General features: G+C 37.9%; 1 protein-coding gene across 1 annotated transcript; it reads right to left on the bottom strand.

The window, feature by feature from the left end:
* Nucleotides 1-1,319: 1,319 nt before the first annotated feature.
* LOC103037239 (cytochrome P450 2J2) lies at nt 1,320-11,259 on the bottom strand. Its single transcript, XM_007259510.4, has 9 exons — nt 10,958-11,259; nt 8,577-8,739; nt 8,298-8,447; nt 7,703-7,863; nt 4,684-4,860; nt 3,683-3,824; nt 2,646-2,833; nt 2,269-2,410; nt 1,320-2,036 (listed from the first exon to the last, which is right to left on the bottom strand). The coding sequence occupies exons 1-9, from the start codon at nt 11,150-11,152 to the stop codon at nt 1,861-1,863; spliced, it is 1,494 nt and encodes a 497-aa protein (XP_007259572.2). The 5' UTR covers nt 11,153-11,259; the 3' UTR covers nt 1,320-1,860.
* Between the last annotated feature and the right edge of the window lie 9,112 nt (nt 11,260-20,371).

Genomic DNA, 20,371 nt, shown 5'->3' with positions numbered 1-20,371 from the left:
ACCCTTTTAGACCAGAAACTAAATATTGCCACTTTTAAGATGGCAGCCATGTGCCAGACATAGCCTAAAAGATACACCCTCTTATCAATTACTTGCTGGAGTATTCAGATATGACATTTTCCTTTTCTTTCATTTCCTTTTACACCGCTGAACCTTGTATGTGTTCAAAAACTGTAAGCGGTACCCAGGTCAGCACAGGATTGCTCTGAGACACATAAATCAGCAACACATGTTCTTAAACTGCTCTCTCAGGACAGATCATTTTGACCATTTGCTGCCCAGTCTGTTATCTCAGCGCACCGATGATGGCCTATTAGCTAGCATCATGCTCACTAATGATGGGGTATGGAAGTTTATCATACCTTCATAATTTTGTCTTTCTCTTACACAAACACACACTCTGTCAGGTTTTCGATTGAACAAAGCATCTTTGATATAACATTAGAAAGTTACAAGTAATTATTAGCTAGATGTTGACTACTTTAAAGGGGGGGGTTGGCCGCTGTTCTTCTTCAGTTGTTCACCGACGTGTTTCAGAACTTTTGAATCGGACAGTTCTTCGCGCCTGACACTCTGGCTGAAACTCCACCCTCTTTGACTAGGTCTGCCTTACAACGCGATCTATATTCTAATTGGCTCAACGAGAGTACATTATAATATACAGCCGATGGATTGGCAAGCGTGAGAAATACCATGTGTGGCGTGTGAGCGTGTGACTTGAGAACACTGCCTGTACCTAAATAGCCTACCATTGAACTTAGCTAAGTAGTTAGCTATGCTAATACAACAGTTAGCTAACTACAGCAGATTTAGATAACTAAAAAAGAATGCCAACATAGCAAATACCTAGCCAATTTTAAATACCTGTAACTTTCAGACAGGTACTGTACTCACTCTCTAGGTAACCTTATGGTAATCAAATATTATGTACAGTTTTCTTTTACTACTGATGTCAAATATTTTGTAAAGTAATGTTAGAACAAGGTTAAAACAGTACTAAGTTATCTGTGTCATGGGAGCTGTTCATAACTGTGAAATGGTAAATGTGGATAACGTCTTATCCGTGTGTGTAGACTTAATATAAAAATACAAAAGCTGCTTCTTTATAAAGTAATAAAGGAAAATAAAAATGAAGATTTGTGCTAAATAAACCCTTAGTCATACATGAATTAACATTGAAAATGAATGCGGGCCAGTTTGACCTAGGTCCTCTACAAGGGGAACTGTGATATAAGGGCTTTATTCAAAAAGTAAGAAAGGTAAACATAAAATAAGAATGTATGATGTTTAAAAGCAAGTTCACTGAGGAAAACCTTGAATACTGAATGACTGACTGAATTTATTGCAAAGATACATAAAATAAAAAAAGTGATTTTGATTATTATGCAAGCATTATATTCTACATGTGTGCCAAAGGTCACATAATAAACAATGGGCTAAACCCTACTAATGCTCATGTGGCTGAATCCAATCAAATACTCACATCAGTGTTCCAACATCTAGTGTGAAGCCTCCACAGAAGAATAGGGACTATTACTGAAGTAAAGTGAAATAAACTCTTTATTAAAATCAATATAAAATGATAATAATTGTTGAATGAGCAGATGCTTCAATTGCTAATAAACTTTTTTTATATACAGTATAATATACAAACTCATAACAAATCATTTGCCATTTTTGTATGTTTTATCCAATAGTTTGAAAACAGTTTGAACTATATTAATATACACCAATTATCAATGTACAATATATTGTCATTTTTGTGTTTTATATTGTAAAATAATAAACAAAACAATAATTAAAATTAAAATTAAGTATTTTTTTTTTTATTATTAAAATTAAGTATTTTATTAGTGTGTGTTAGCGTGGAACAGCACACAGCTCGTATGGTTTAGGGCTGTGTGTGGCTCCTAATTTGAACTCCAGGCTGGGCTCCACACCCTCTGGTGGTTTGAAAGTGAAGCGCTGAAGCAGAGAACTAAAGAACAGGAACAGTTCCATTCGAGCCAGCTGCTCCCCAAGACACACTCTCTTACCTGAAAAAAAAGGAGAAAGCACATAAAAATGTTATTGCCTTTATTTAATTATACTGACTGTGTAGAACTTGCCTCCAGACATTAAACAGACTGTAAAACACAATCATAATCATTTACCTAATTTTAATAAGGGTATGTAACTTATATTATTATTTATATAATTAAACAGCACGTTAGGACAGAAGCTATCAATATGATAAAGCTTTGAAACAAAGACAGTGTTTTTATGCACCTGCAGAAAAAGGCATGAAAGCCTCTCTCCTCCTAAAGCTGCCGTCATTGTTCAGGAAGTGACCTGGATTAAAGGATTTGGGTGTCTCCCACTCCGTCTCGTCAAACAGCACTGATGTCAAGTTACCAAAGACAGATGCACCCTGCAAATCAATGAAAATTCATTTTTAATTATTAATTTAGTCAAGCTATCATAATAAAATTATCATATTGATTATTGTGCTCCACTAACTTCTAGAAACAGGTGGGCCATATCAGATAATATGTGCTCATGCATTCCACTGATTTAAAAATAGGAAATAGATACCAAAAACAACACAAAGAAAAGCTCTGTGAAGTAAAGACATACTGTATGTCCTCACCACTGCTGATATTTACCTTTGGAATGGTATATTCTCCTATCTGGACATCCTTTGAAGTAGCACGGGCCAAGTTAAAAGGAATGATGTTTCCCATCCTCTGGATCTCGTGGATAACAGCATTAGTGTACGGAAGATTGTCTCTGTCCATCATAGACGGCTGTCGTGAAGACCCCACCACCTGGTCGATCTCAGCATGAACCTTGGCTTAGCATACCAGAAAAGAAGCAGTTTTAAAAAGAGTCTTCATATATGTGCATGTGTAACGTGTGCAAATTAAAATCAAAACTGAAAATGGTGGGACAAACAACAGAGTCAGTATTTTGGGTGGAGTATGGTAAAATCAACCTGCGATTTTCTTAATCGGTCAATTATTAAATGTATACTATCTGTGCATGTTTTAAAAAAATGTTGCTCAACCGTGTTACTGAACCTGCGTTTAGCTACAGTTCACCAACAAACTAGAATCACTTCAGAAAAACACTGAAGCTCATTTTACTTTTTATTTCTAACCACTTCCACTCTGTATGAAACTTTATTTAATCTTACTTTACTTTTTAATGCTTGCATGTTTGTACTCTTCATTTGTATTTATTTTCTGTATCTGTTTAGGTTGTTATTTCGAACCATTCACTTTTATTAGTACTGTTGCTGTTTTTATTAGTTTCATTGTTAATTATGGTATTATTTAATAAAACTTGACTGATTTACTTTGTTTTTAAATGTGCTGTAATTGTATAGTTTTTCTTGTTTAAAATCCTTTTGTTAGATCTATTCATCTTTCTTATTTTATACTTTTTAATCTCCACTGTCTATTGTAACTGCTTCTCTACACTGAAAATGAGGGTGACCCTCAAAGTACCTAAAGGTTGATTGATTGATTGATTGATTAATAAGAGTATCAATCTCATACAAATCTTCATTTTTTTCCTGATACAGTATGTCAGTGAAATGTATATACTGTTAAAACCTGACTAGACACTGTTTCACGGGAAGGAATGTCATAAAGCCAGAAATGGTCCAGAAACCAAGCCTGAAAAGTCAACATGCACTAACCTTGTATCTCAGGATATTTGGTCATGTATAATAGGCCCCAGTACAAAGTAGTAGATGTAGTTTCAGTCCCAGCAATAAAAAGGTCCATTGCACAAAAACACAGATTTTCAATAGAAAAGTCGGCTGCTTTATCATCCTTGCGCTTCAGAAACAAACAAACAAAAAATATATATATATTCAAATCATGACCCATAACTTTACCCTGTCCACTGCTTAAAACCATCCGGGTTAAGTCAGAAATCCCCCACTTATCTGTAAGACACACGTCATTACTATTATATATTAAACAAATGAATGACATAAGTCATAGGTATGGCATTTTTGTGTAATAGTAAGAAAAATATCTATGACATATATATATATATGTATATATATATAGCATCTTATATTACATACATTGATCAGGCAAAACATTATCACCACATCACTGGTTTTACACTCATTTACACTCATCAGCTCTACTTTGTAGTTCCGTAATTGCAGACTTTAAACCATAATTCTCTTTATTATCCTGCTCTTACCCAGACACTGCTGTGTCTAATCTGCTTGTGCCAGCACAACATACACTAACGCAATATTATCATGTCAGTGACACTATAGTGCTGAGAATAATTCACCAGCCAAATAACAGCTGATATGTGGTGGTGCAGAGAGTGACAACAACAAACCCTTTTATATTAGATACACATAACGCAATAAATAGTGACTTCATGTTAGTGAGGTAATTCAACTCATGGGTGCCAGACCCAACTTCAAGTGGGCTGGAGGATCTTAACTGAAAAAAACCCAACAATATCAGTCCTTTTTGTTTTTGTCAATAGCCTGTTTTGCTATGATTGCAACTGCACCTTTGTGGCTAGGGCTATACACTATATACTATGATTCCTTCCGCCTTTTTATAGATTATAAAATGCATTCTAAATCAGCAAAGCCAAATCATACTTAATCAATACAATATTCTAACTATTACTCCTTCTACCATTCCTCAGAAAGATCAATACCTTTTCCATCTCCTCAAGGAAGCAGTCAATGTAGTCTCTGGGATTCGAGAAGTCACGGTCCATCTTGTGCTCGTCTACCTTGGCCCGGACGTAGTTAAACACGTTGCCCCACAGTTGGATAACTCTTTGATGCGGGCCAGGCAGTCGCCGCATAATTCGTGGGACCATGTTATACATCTAGTGAGAGAAAAGTGGCAAGAAATGGCTTTATATAGCAAACGATTTACCATTTTTTCTTTACATTACAAAACAACATTTATACAGCATTCATTCACACTAATTCCTACTCCCATGTAGTTTATGTTTTTTTTTTTTAATGGAGGATCGGAAGGCCATTAAAAAACTTGACACGAGCCACTCTGCAAATGAACAAAATTTCAAATTGAATCTTACCAAAACTGACTTACAATAGCAGTGTGTCTCTGATTTGTCAGTTATTTACTATCTATAAAAATAAACCTCTACAAATGGTTTGCTCAAAATATTATAAAATATTTTAGCGAGCAAAAAAACATTTAAGTTCAAATTCAAATGGTTCTTTGGCCTGTCACTGTCATTGTCAGCAGCTCAGCAAAGGAATAAACACTTCACACTACAAAATAACTTGTGCTCCTTTACTATACAGTGCCTTGCAAATGTATTCGGCCCCCTTTAACTTTTCAACCTTTTGCCACATTTCAGGCTTCAAACATAAAGATATGAAATTTTTTGTGAAAAATCAATCATAATCGTGAAGTGGAACGAAATTTATTGGATATCTTAAGCTTTTTTTAGAAATAAAAAACTGAAAAGTGGTGCGTGCAATATTATTCTGCCCCCACGCGTTAATACTTTGTAGCGCCACCTTTTGCTGTGATTACAGCTGCAAGTCGTATACCAAGGGAATGTCTCTTTCAGTTTTCCACATAGAGAGAATATTTTTTTTGCCCATTCTTCCTTGCAAAACAGCTGGAGCTCAGTGAGGTTGGATGGAGAGTGTTGGTTTGTGAACAGCAGTTTTCAGCTCTTCCCACAGATTCTCGATTGGATTCAGGTCTGGACTTTGACTTGGCCATTCTAACACCTGGATACGTTTATTTATGAACCAGCCCCTTAGATTTTGCTTCATGTTTTGGATCATTGTCTTGTTGGAAGATAAATCTCTGCCCCAGTCTCAGGTCTTTTGCAGACTCCAAAAGGTTTTCTTCCAGAATGGTTCTGTATTTGACTCCATCCATCTTCCCATCAATTTTAACCATCTTCCCAAATCTGTCCCTGCTGAAGAAAAGCAGGCCCAAACCATGATGCTGCCACCACCATGTTTGACAGTGATGAGCTGACCAGAGCAGTATCTCAGACAGTATCCACAAAAGTATCTTGGACCTGCCTGGTGTGTTCCTTGGTCTTCATGATGCTCTCTGCACTTTAAACAGAACTCTGAGACTATCACAGAGAAGGGACACTTATACGGAGACTTGATTACACACCGGTGGATTTTATTTATCATCATCAGTCATTTAGGACATTTAGGATCATTCAGAGGTCCTCACTGAAATTCTGGAGTGAGTTTGCTGCACTGAAAGTAAAGGGGCAGAATAATATTGCACACCCCACTTTTCAGGTTTTTATATCTAAAAAAAGTTAAAAATATCCAATAAGTTTTGTTACACTTCACGATTGTGTCCCATTTGTTGTTGATTCTTCACAAAAAAAATTCATATTTTTTTTAATTTCATATCTTTACGTTTGAAACCTGAAATGTGGCAAAACTTTGAAATGTTCAAGGGGGCTGAATACTTTAATGTGTGCAAGTCACTGTAAATGTGATTGTACAAACTAAATGCAAATAAATTACTGAATGCAAAAACTTTGGATCTTCATGATATGGTTTATAAAGAGACTTTAGGAAGTTTTTGGTTATTCTATATTTTTAGTATATGTAAATGCTAAAAAGGACATTTTAGTGATGAATCACAACATGATTGTTTAACACTTTCTTCTATAACCTTTACAAATAGGATCTAATAGCTATAATACTTACTAAAACTGTTGTATTAAAATATAGGACTTCCCTATTGTAATGAGTTATAGAACCATTTTTCAGCACTATAAAGAACTATTTTTTTTAGATTAAAAACACTTTGTAACGCGGTAGGCAATAAATTGTAAATATTACTATATTTGAAAATGTTTTAGAGGAGATATAATAAGTGACCATATCATATTACCATGCCTGCTGTGCAGATAAAAATGTTTGTTTATTTAACATAACAATTAAAAAAGTAATTTGTCAACTATTGATATAATTTTTTTATTCATAATGCCCAGACCTACTTAATGTTTGCCAAAAACAGATTTTGAAAGTTTTAGCCAGAAATGTTTATTTTGTTGCATCACCAATATACAGAATTAAAAATCAGGTATCACGCTATCATACAGCATATACAGGGGTTGGACAATGAAACTGATACACCTGGTTTTAGACCACAATAATTTATTGTCCTGACAGACAGTTCTGGTGGAAACAGGAGAGTTGAGGTACACATAGAATTCTGTCATGATTTGAGCAGCCGTGGTTTTGTTTTTTGGATACAATCCGGGTTAGCACCCGAACATCCCTTTCAGACAGCATCCACAGTTAATCCTGTTGGATGTGGTTGGTCCTTCTTGGTGGTATGCTGACATTACTCTGGATACCGTGGCTCTTGATACATCACATAGACTTGCTGTCTTGGTTACAGATGCACCAGCAAGACGTGAACCAACAATTTGTCCTCTTTTGAACTCTGGTATGTCACCCATAAAGTTGTGTGAATTGCAATATTTTGAGCAGAACTGTGCTCTTACTCTGCTAATTGAACCTTCACACTCTGCTCTTACTGATGCAATAATGTGCAACTAATGAAGATTGGCCACCAGGCTGCTCCAATTTAGCCATAAAACCTCCCACGCTAAAATGACAGGTGTTTCAGGTTCATTGTCCAACCCCTGTAGATGCGTGTACTTTGTCATTTGTTTACATAAGTCTGTGTTTATGTACCTGAGCCCAGATGGTTCCCTCTAGATAAAAAGCCTGGTTCATCATTTTTAGTAGGTCTTGGAACTCACTGTTGCTGTATTCAAACCGACTCCCAAAAACCAGGACACAGATCACATTGGACACAGCGTTGTTGATCAGAAACTGGGGATTAAACCGGTTTCCTGCAACACATTTGTGTATGAATAAGAATTGTTTTGTGATGTCTGTCTGTAATCTCTGATAGAGCTTAAGACAGTATTCTATCGTTAATATATATATATATATATATATATATATATATATATATATATATATATATATATATATATATATATATATATATAATAATATGATATTATGATTAAAATGCTGCAAATAACTAAGGTATTACTTTGGTTTATGGTCTTTACAACACTGACAAAAGACATGGGACAGGAACTATATACACTTATATTTGAGTAGGGACGGTATCCTAAACTCTGAGTTGAGCAAATAATATAATTAACAAGTAGTTTAAGGTAGTAAGTAGATAAAATGACTTAATTGCAAAAAATAAAGAAACAGGGTTACTTTACTTTAAGTTTGATCTTTTCTTAAGTTTGTTATTTGGCACTACCTTGTTCATTTGACATGGCTTCAATCAGGTAGCGGCATTCCAGAAGGATAGAGGGCTCCAGGCTCTTTTTTCCGAGTCCAAAATTCCGAAGGGTTGTAAGTGCAAACCTCCTCTGCTGCTTCCAGGCGTATCCGCTTGAAGCGACAAGTCCTGGGCACCAATGCATTTGCAAACAATTAGATTCTCTTGTATGTGAATGTGTGAAACAGCATAAACAATGACAAATTTAATCAGTGTAATAATAAATAACAATTTGCGCTAAAAGTCTGTGTTGCCTACCTTTATCTTTAAAAATATCATGAAACAATGGAAAGACTGGGCGATCAGCAAAGTGGTCTCCTTGATTTACGTACAACTCTTTTACCAGTTTGTATCCGTTCACAACAACAGCTCTTGGACCGAAAATCTGAATGCTGAAAAGATTTCCATATTTTTCAGCAAACTGGAAAAAAGGAGAAGTTTCATTACACAGCTAAACAACAGTAAAAACAGTCTAGTGAGCTCATGTTATACAGTAATAATTATTAACTAGTTAATAATAATAACACTAATACCCATATTATACTGATATTAATACACCATACATCCATATATTTTTGGCAAAAAGCATTGAGCTACTTACTCACTGCTGAGACAAAGAGAGAGACTTTACCCACAGAGAGGTTGTCTAGTCTGTGTAAAAAAGTATTGCCAATAGCAGGAGCAGATAAACAGCAGATGAACAGATGAGCCTATTGGTATCATCTGTTGCTGTGGCTAGGCATGGTCTAGAAGTGCATTCAGCTGCTTTTTCTTATAGTTATTTGTATATATAATATATAGCTCCGGAATTAGTTTCTAGGTTTTACTATTTATAGATAAATGTTTGAGTAAAATGAACATTGGTGTTTTATTCTAAAAACTATGGACAACATTTCTCCCAAATTCCAAATAAAAACATTGTCATTGAGAGCATTTAGTTGCAGAAAATGAGAAACGGACAAAATAACGGAAAAGATGCAGCAACAAAGAACATATTAATTTAGTAACAACAACAATACTAAAGTTTTATCTAAAAATGAGATAAATAAACTGGTAGAATAACCCAGATTTTTAGTCACAGCTTTCACGTGTCTTGGCATGCTTTCCACCAGTCTTTCACACTGCTTTTGTGTGACCTTATGCCACTCCTGGCAAAAAAAATCAGTAGTTCAGCTATGTTTGATGGCTTAAGACCATCTTTTTTTCTCTTGATTACATTCCATAGATTTTCAATGAGATTCAGGTCTGGAGATTGTACTGGTGTCTTGATCTGGTGGTCATCCACACCTTAATTGATCTAGCTGTGTGGAATTGAGCATTGTCCTTCTGGACATAAACAGTCCTCAGAGTTGGGGAACATCCAGGATAACTGTTTATGCAGCTTCATTCATGAGTCATTCGCAAAAAACAAACTGCCAAATTCCAGCCTTGCTGAAGCATCCCCAGATCATCACCGATCTTCCATCAAATTTCACAGCGGGTGCAATACACTTAGGCTTGTACACCTCTGGTGTTGGACTCATCAGAGGAGATGATCTTACTCCAGTCCTTTATAATCTAATTCTAATGATCTTTTGCAAACTTCAGCCTGGCTCTTCTTTGCTTCTTATTGAAGAAGGTCCTTTTTCTAGCTTGAGTCCTGCCTCTAAGAGATTGTTTTGAACTGTTCTTTCCATGCACTTCACCCCAGCTACCATTTGCCATTCTTTTTATAGGTCTCTTGAGCAGTAGCTGATTGACATTAAAATAAGTTGACAGTCAATCTTTAGACCTGAACCCCATTGAATAACATCTGAATGTAATCATGTGAAAAAAAAGCTGGTCACAAGCCAACAAGCAAAGCTGAACTGCTTACAATTTTGTGCCGGGAGTGAAATAAGGTCACCCAACAGCTGTGTAAGACTTGTGAAGAGCATGCAACGATGCATGAAAACTTTGATTACAATTAAGGACAATTCTTCCAAATATTAATTAACTCATAAAACATTAGCATTGCTGTTTCTAAATGAGTATGCACTTGTTTTCTTTTCAATATTTAAGTTTTGAATGCACAATAACTTTTTCATTATTTTGACCATTTCTCAGTTTCTGCCCAAAATGCTCTAAATAACAATATTTGTATTTGTAACTTGGGAGAAATGTTAGTAGTTTATAGAATAAAACCACAATGCTCATTTTACTCAAACATATACCTATAGATAGTAAAATCAGAGAAACTGAATATTTTGTAGTGGTCTCCTATTTTTTTCAGAGCTGTATGTTATTAAGTATGTTATTAATGTAATTGATTCTTGAGAATTTACATAAAACAGGTTTTAATTTTGATTAATAAAAAATAGTTGTATTACAAAATCTAAATATTCATTATTTATTCTATTTAAGCCTAAATAGAAAAAGTAATGTGTTTTTTTTTTTAACATGTTTTAGTATTAAAAGAGACTTATACGTGAATAACTCAACAGCACTGAAGAAACCTACTGTAAGAATATTCAAACTCCCTCAATACAACATACCAAAATTCACACCACTCACAATAGTTTATTACTTAACAATTTTATTTAACTATTCGGTTAAAAATCACAATAACAATCCTGAGCACCCGATTAAAACAGGGGACTTTGTCCGTTAAAGAAGTTCACCTCTATAAACTGTAGGTGGATCCTGGTGGTGTCGATGGTATGAAGGTTTCCTATGAAGGGTAGAGTGGGGGGTCCGGGGGGGAAGTTCCTCGGCGCTTTATTCCTCAGATACTCCACCAGCAGCAGAAACACACAGAAGAACAACACAGCGCTCGTCCCATCCACCCACTGCAGCAGATACCAGCTGTCCGTCATTTTAAGACCCGAACAGCAACGAAACTACGACTCCAGAAAACCCCAGCAGCCAAAGTGACCGCAAGAGCTCGTTCCAGATAAACACCACTGTTATCAGAACAAGGCGTGGGTGTTCATGACTGCTGGGGCCATATATAATGAACTGCTGTGTTCATTCTTTACCACTAGGAGGCGCTGTAAATACGTCTAAATCAGTTTCTCTCATTTTACTATTTATAGGCTAATGTTTGAGTAAAATGAACAGTGTTGTTTTATTATATATAAACTACAGACAACATAAAGACAACATTTACAGCATTTATTTGCAGAAAATAAGAAATGGCTGAAATAACAAAAAAGATGCGGAGCTTTCAGACCTCAAATAATGCAAAGAAAACAAGTTCATATTAATAAAGTTTTAAGAGTTCAGAAATTAATATATGGTGGAATAACCCTGGTTTTTAATCACAGTTTTCATGAATCTTGGCATGTTCTCCTCCACCAGTCTTACACACTGATTTTGGATAACCTTATGCCACTCCTGGTGCAAAAATTCAAGCAGATCAGTTTGGTTTGATGGCTGTGATCATCCATATTCCTCTGGACTATATATTTCAGAGGTTTTCAATTTGGTAAAATGAAGAAAAAACATCATTATTAATTGATCTTTTATTTTTTACAGAGCTGTATACACCAATTGGCAGAATCTGAATATATTGGGTAAAGTATTTTATCATACACTCTGATACAGTTGTATATATCACAGGTCCATGTTTTGGGGGGTTTCTTGGTGTAAATAAGTCATATCTCACTAAGAGAACATACATCTACACCAGTGGCGGATGCTGGTTTTTCAATTTCGGCCTACATCTTAACATATGTAGTTTTATTTATACGTAAATTCTACTCTCCCTGAGATGTTTTTTTTTTTTTTGTAAACAAAAGGCATTATTTTCAAGTTTTCACTACACAACAAAAAGGTACTCATTCTTTACATTGAACAATTACATAAAAAAGACGCTATGACATGAATAAACATAAAATGATCATTAAAAAACAAATTTCGCAAAATATTTAAAGTTGGTAAAGACTAAAAAATTGCAGGTAAATTTATTTCCTTTTTGAACAGTTTTAATTTCCTTGAATAATCCCTTTAATGTTTTTAATTATTTTTAATGATAACACAATACTTACTACTGGTCCCTGTTCACTTATGTCCTGAGTTTCATCAAGAGGCATGGCCATCAGTACATTTTATTTGTTACAGCACTTCCAGTAAGCCAGCTCACTTTATCATACCAGAACAGCTGAAAATACCTGTTACTTTTCCCCACTTTTTACACCAAATTAATCTGAGCAGTTGATCTGCCCTGCTGTTTAACTCTAAGTTTTTCTGGCTTTTCCAAAATCCGGTCCACAACGTTAAAACTGTCTGACATTATGTGCAGCTTGCACTGGCGCGAGGCTAGTGTGAAGTGTGTCCGTCTGTGAGTGCTTTGTGACGGGCTCAGCAGCACCCGCTGGACAGAAACTGCGATAGAAAAGAGTGATAGAACTCAGAAAGAGTGATAGAAGTCAGAAAGAGTGATAGAAGTTTTTAATAAAGAAAATGCTGCTGTAAGGATTAGGAAAGTCTCCGGTTCAACTCAGAACAGAATTAAAATGCTCCCAGCGTGCATCGCTGATTCGCTCATTTCACTGTCAATCAAAAAGGGACTCCGCCTCAGACAGATCATCCAATCATCATGCAGAAGCTGAGCGTCCGGGCCAGCCGAGGCCAGCCCACTGCTCCATAGACCCCCAGAGACGCTGAGCGTCCGATGGGCAGGACAAAGCCCAGCGTTTATCCAATGACTCGTCTCGTTTCGCCGCACGCTTTGCTCCGCTATTGAGCTCTGTGCACTGTTTAAAGCAGCGCTGCGAAGCTGCGGGAATGAGTGAGAGGAAAGCCGCGGCGTTACCAGTGATAAGAAGCTGATTCTGAACTAAGTTCAGCGCGGTGTAGCGCATATTTAATCAGTGACATGTACACACAACAGTATATATTTAATCACTTAGTTTTTTTTACATTTTAGGGGAAGCTGAGCTTCCCTTGCAGTCTTGGAGCAATCGCCACTGATCTACACATTTAACATTGTGTTTAGTGTTTTCTTTACAACGGCTTACTTAAGCAGTGCCCAAACATAGCCTATACAAGTTCATAACAGAGACACGTTCACAACTGGGATTGCCAAATTTAAACCCTATAATGTATATTGGAAATTCATTGTGGTGCCCAGTCACAACCCATACAATTGCCAACTTTGGCCCAAGCCCAGCTTACGCTTGACAAACACAGATAAATCCCATGCAGGGCCCACCTGAACAAATGCTGGGTAAATAACGGCAGATTTTTGACCTGTTTTTTTGCCACAGAAGCTCAATGAAATTCAGGTCAGGACTATGACTGGGCCATTCTAACACATGAATGTTCTCTGTTCTAAACCATTCCACCATAGCTCTGGCTGTATGTTAAGGGTCATTGTCTTGCTGGAAGGTGAATCTCCTTCCCAGTCTAAAGTCTTTTGCAGACCATGGGCCTCTTGGCTGCTTCTCTGATCAGTGCTCTCCTAGCTTGACGTCAGTCTAGGTGAATATTAACTTTGTCGCACAATTGCAAATGCATAAACCGCCAACCGTCATAAATCAAGATTAAGAACATAATATTAAGGAAGATCAACAGTTACTTGTTTACTATATTTTTGTCTGCATATATAAATTATCAATGCTTGCAGGACATTTAACAAAAGAACAATATAGATTGACATTTAAAAAACTTTCCACTTACTAATAAAATATTTATTAGTGTGATTTTGACCATGACATGCTTTAAAATAATACATAATAACTATTAACTATAATAGTAGGAACAATTAAAGGATTGCAGTGGTTTACCAAACACAGATTTATTGTGTCCAAAGTACATTATGTCAAATGTTACTGGGTAAACAGTGTGTAGTATCTCTCACCACTTAATAAACAACTAAACCCTGACTGCACAATGTTTTTGGACATTACATTAGTCAAGAAAGATATCCGAGACAATCATTGCGGAAATTCTGCAAAATAAAAATCCACAAGTGACTGTTTAAGAATCTACAGTAAGGAGATTTTTGCTATTGCCCATTTGCACATTATTGCACTTTTACATGGACAGTTCGTTCAACACAGCAACTACCAGACGCCTACACGCCTACAACACCAGACGTGACAGTACCTTCCCCCGAGGGAGTCGACAAGGAACGGGGACGACCACGACGACGTCCACCCAACGAGCAGGGAGTACCGGCGGGAGGAACAGGAGTCGCCACAGAGGTACCAGACAGGTGGGGGCTGCGAGACCGGGAACCCTGACGAACCGGAACTGAAGAGGAAAGTGAGCGCTTGGGACGCCCACGGGGTCTGGGAGCAGGCTTGCCCGGATGACGGGCATGAAACTCAGCCAATAGAGCAGGGTCCAGCACATCATCGGCAGCAACCCAGCAACGCTCCTCGGGGCCGTAGCCCTCCCAGTCGATCAGATACTGGAGCACACCACCGCGCCTGCGAGAATCCAGTACCTCCCTCACCGCATACGTGGATGAAGCCTCCCCCTCCACTGCCGCGGGTGGATCGTCATCAGGAGTACCCTCAGCGAGCGGACCTGGGACAAGAGGCTTAAGAAGAGACACATGGAATGAGTTGTGTACCCGATATTGAGCTGGCAGCTCAATCTTATAGGTTACCTCGTTCACTTGCGATATTATCTTAAACGGGCCAATGTACTTGGATACCACTTTCCTGCACTCTCCCTCAAACCTCAAGTCCCGTGTAGACAACCAGAACCGATCCCCGGGTTGGTATTGGGGGGTACTGCCTCTGTGTCTGTCAGACTTCTCCTTATAATGGCGCAACACATCCGAAACCTGCTGGTGAGTTTCCTCCCACACCTGCTTACTCCGTTTCATCCAGTCGTCAACTGCCGGAACCTCAGAAGACACTGCTGTCCACGGGGCTAACGGAGCTTGGTACCCTAGAATGCACCGGAATGGAGTGAGACCAGAAGTGGAGTAAGTGAGTGAGTTCTGTGCAATTTCAGCCCATATCAAAAACTGAGACCAATCAGTAGGGTGTTTATGACAATACTGTCTAAGAAATTTACCTTATTCCTGATTAACACGTTCACACTGTCCATTGCTAGTGGGATGGAACCCAGACTTACGATTAACATGAACCCCTAAATGCTCAAAGAAGGCTTTCCATACTCTAGAAGTAAACTGAGGACCTCGGTCAGAAAGGATATCCTCAGGAATGCCATAGTGTCTGAAAATGTGAGTGTAAATGGCCTGTGCAGTTTTAAAGCTGTGGGTAATGCAGGAAACAGAATAAACTTGACACCCCTAGAAAACCTGTCTACAACCGTGAGAACAGTGGTATAACCCTCGGACGGTAAGTCCGTAACAAAATGTACTGCAATGTGAGACCAAGGTCGTTCAGGTACAGGAAGAGGAACTAGCTTACCGGCTGGAAGGGTTTTAGGTGTCTTGCACTGAGCACAGACGGAGAAGGAGTCTACAAAAGCGTGTACATCAGCTCGCATGGTTTCCCACCAGTAACAAGCTGAGATTAACTGTAGGGTGCGTGTGAGACCCGGGTGGCCAGTAGTAAGGGACGAATGAGCCCAACTAATGAGACGGTCTCGAAATTGTACTGGGACGAACGTTTTCTGAGGCGGACAACCATCAGGAGGAGGCGAGTGTTCCACACTCTGCTGAATTAGATCGTCCAATTCCCAGCGAATGGCTGTGATCTTAACATTAGGAGGTAAGATGCACTCACACTCAGAGGACTGGGATGCGCAATCAGGAGAGCAGAAGATTCGTGATAGCGCATCCGCCTTAGTGTTACGGCTACCGGGGCGAAACAAAATGGAGAAATTAAAGCGCGAGAAAAACAGAGACCAACGTGCTTGACGTGGGTTGAGACGTTTAGCATTGCGCAAATACTCGAGGTTTTTATGGTCAGTATAAACAGTGAATGGATGAGCGCATGTAAAAGTTAGCGAAACCCAAAAAACGCTGTAAATCTTTTAAGGACTGAGGAACGGGCCAAGTGGTCATGGCAGAAACTTTAGTATCGTCCATAAGGACACCCTGAGGACTAATGACATAGCCGAGAAATGTGACTCGTTGAAGGTGAAATTCACATTTCTCGGCTTTAGCATAGAGGTTGTGTTCTAAGAGACGCTGGAGTACAGAACGGACATGACAGACGTGAGACTCAAGATCAGGTGAATAGATCAAAATATCGTCAATAAATAGGACCAAATGCTTATTGATCATGTCACAGAAAACATCGTTCATAAATGACTGGATGACTGCCGGGGCCTTAGCAAGACCAAAACTCATGACTAAGTATTCGTAGTGCCCATTAGTGGTGGTGAAGGCAGTCTTCCATTCATCTCCCTCACGGATGCGAATAAGATTATACGCACTGCGCTAGGGATAAGGGGAAGCGGATAAGCAAATTTCTTGTTGATGTCGTTCAGACCACAATAATCAATGCAGGGTCGTAGACCCCCATCTTTCTTCTTAACAAAAAAGAAACCTGACCCTACAGGCGACTTAGACGGATGGATAAACCCCTGCGCAAGAGCCTCCTCAACATAAGTAGCCATAGCCTTCTCTTCGTCAAGAGTGAGTGGGTAAACTCTAGCTTTAGGGAGAGTGGCACCTTCAATGAGCAGTAGCCCCCTCGAGCGCTTTGCCTGAGAGACGAGAGATAACAAAGCCTATCTTGGCTTTATCAGTAGTGGGCGGAGAGTTACTGAAAAACACGGAGCACTGTAATATAAAGCCGCTACATTTTTCCGGATCACCATCATATAACTCCGGTTTGCACACGAAAAAAAACAGAGGATGAAGTGCTGGGGTTGGGCAAACTGGTGTTAGCCATGGAGCTAGGGTTAGCAGTCGAGCTAGCGTTGGCTAATGCTAAGCCCTGAAGTTGCGCGAGGATGCTAGTCAGCTGTTGCTGCTGATTAGCTTGCTGGCTAGCTAGCTCTGAAACGGCATGGGTCACACCAACGAGGGTTTGTTGGTGCTGACCTAGAAGTTGTCCCTGGCTAATCAACCCTGTTTTTAACTGGTCTGAGATCGCTGTCTGTTCACGAGAGGCCGCGTATTCTGTCATGGTGGGGTACAGAATACAGACACTCGCGGAACCAGTTAAGGATTTTATTAAAAACCCACAGGGTACAAAAAACAGTAGCAGATGGTAAACAACACTGGTAAGCAGATACCTGGAGGTAAAGACCATAACCGGATAGTGAGGCAGTCCAATGGTCATACACGGGGCAGGCAGTATCAGAGATTATCTACAAACAGAAATAATACACAGTCCAGAGGTCATACACGGAGCAGGCAGTATCAGAGGTGATCAAAAACGTAAACGATAAACAGTCCAGGTAATACATGAAAATCCACAGAGTAGGCAAGGCAAAAATCAGAGTCGAGAAAAACTAAAGCAAGGTCATTCACGAGAAAACTATCACAGAAATAAACGCTTTGTAATGTGGGCGAAATCAGGCAATACGCGGCGTGAGAGTGTGTGTGAGCTGTCCTTAAATACTACAGGTAATCATCAATACTCAGGACTTCCTGGCCGGGGCAGGTGAGGTGTCACGTGATCGGCAGAGTGAGTGATGTCAATGTGTGGTGCATTCTGGGTGTTGTAGTTGTTTGACTGAGAACGGAAGGACAGGGAGCGCCTACAACACCAGACGTGACAATTATTCGCTGCCACTAAGCATTTTCAGTGCATTCAGTGCAGCACAATTTAACACAATGTTTACTCCATATTTTAACTTTGTTTTTTATTTTATTTGAATAGAACTTAAATAAAGCTTGAATAAAGATATATTTGTTAACAATACATCAGATAAGCATCACACCTACATATATGACAGCTGGAATAAGCAGATGTTAAAGGAGAGATTAGAATAGAAGAGACTGGTCGAAAGTGGTCTCCATAGAAGAGTTCAATGCTAACCTAAAAGAACACAACTGCCCAATCTCACATTTATCAAAAACATCCTGATGATCCCCAGGACTTTGGGTAAATATTCTTTGGACTGACATTACAAAAGTGGATTATTTCATAGCTGTGCGTCACATCTGAAAAAAAAAAAAAAAACACATTATTTCTGGAAAAAAAACCATCATACTGAATGTAAAACATGGTGGTGGTAGTCCTGAAGGAGAATATCCAGCAATCTGTTCATGAACTCAAGCTCAAGCGTACTTGGGTTCTGCAGCAGGACAATGATCCAAAACACACAAACAAGTTCACATCTGAATGATGTTTTGGAGTGGCCTAGTCAAAGACTGATTGAGATGCTGTGATGATCATGAACAGGCCCTTTATGCTCGAACACCCTCCAGTGTGTCTGAATTGAAACTATTCTGTAAAGACGAGTAGAACAAAATTTCTCCACAGAGATGTGAAAGACGCTTGATTTCTGTTGGGTGGCACAACCGAGTTATTAGGTTTTGGGGGCAAAGACCTTTTCACACAGGGCTAGATTGGTTAGGATAGTTTTTTTTATTTAATAAATGAAACTATCATTTAAAACATCTTGTATGTTTGTCAAAACCATCCAGCTTTAATTGCTATGTTACTCAAAGAACTAATAAGCCAAACGCAGTTGCTAATCAGGATCAATTAAATAGAAACTTTCCAAAATTGTGAAGTAGACTCAATAATCAGAACGTGGGACTTTTTTAAAGACAAGAGGTCTCATTACATCTGCTGCAACACATATAACATATAAATGATATGTGGCAAAACATCTTTACCCGCAATAAATGAAATAATTACTGTTTCATTTAGTTTGTCATTTCGTATATTTTAATAGTACGAGGGTATGAAACCATTTAGAGTTGTATGTATCACAGGTCCATGTTTTAGGGGTTTTCTTGGTATAAATAAGAGAACATAAGTCTACACATTTCTTAAATTTTGTGGTTGACATATTGTTAGGAATCTAAAATGCGCAGGACATTAAACAAAAGAACAATACAGATTGACATTTCATAACCTTTCAACTTACTAATAAGATATTTATTAGTGTGATTTTGACCATGACATGCTTTAAAATAATACATAATAACTATTAACTGTAATAGTAGGAACAATTAAAGGATTGCAGTGGTTAACAAAACACACAGATTTGTTGTGTCCAAAGTACATTATGTCAAATGTTACTGGGTAAACAGTGTGTAGTATCTCTCACCACTTTATAAACAACTAAACCCTGACTGCACAATGTTTTTGGACATTACATTAGTCAAGAAAGATATCCGAGACAATCATTGCGGAAATTCTGCAAAATAAAAACCCACAAGTGACTATTATTAATATTATAATTTTGTGCTTCCATTGCGTGTTTCCATCGTCCCAATATTATTAAATGCAATCTTTCAAATACAAGTGTATTGTCCAGTGTATTCTTTTTATGTTAGACAAATATTATGCAAATTGATATTATTAGCTGCCACTAAGCATTTTCAGTGCATTCAGTGCAGCACAATTTAACACAATGTTTACTCCATATTTTAACTTTGTTTTTAATTTTATTTGAATAGAAACAAAAATTTTCGTACTTAAATAAAGCTTGAATAAAGATATATTTGTTAACAATACATCAGATAAGCATCATACCTACATATATGACAGCAGCAAAATCATATTCTTTCCATAGTGAAATAAACACATCAATCAGTGGAATAAGCAGATGTCAAAGGAGAGATTAGAATAGTGTCTGTATCTCTGAGTTACAGAATGCTGAGTTCTACTGTACTCAGCAGATCAAATCACGTCAGTAAATCAGAATACTATCCAACTCAAACTAATGACATAGAAAAACTAAATGCTATACATGATAGGCAGGAGTATAACAAAAATTCAGTCCTTTCAACAAACATACTCGGAAAAACATCTTATTTAACTTATCAGTTAAGGCCAGTGTTAATGATTTAATAATAAAAAAAGAGACTGGTCGAAAGTGGTCTCCATGGAAGAGTTCAATGCTGACCTTAAAGAACACAACTGCCCAATCTCACATTTACCAAAAATAATCTGATGATCCCCAGGACTTTGGGTAAATATTCTTTGGACTGACATTACAAAAGTGGATTATCTGAAAGCTGTGCGTCACATCTG

This window comes from Astyanax mexicanus, chromosome 1 (genome assembly GCF_023375975.1).
Source record: "Astyanax mexicanus isolate ESR-SI-001 chromosome 1, AstMex3_surface, whole genome shotgun sequence".
In the NCBI taxonomy this organism is placed as follows: Eukaryota; Metazoa; Chordata; class Actinopteri; order Characiformes; family Acestrorhamphidae; genus Astyanax; species Astyanax mexicanus.
The sequence above is the reverse complement of the archived record's forward strand: the minus strand, read 5'-3'. Positions and strand labels throughout refer to the sequence as shown.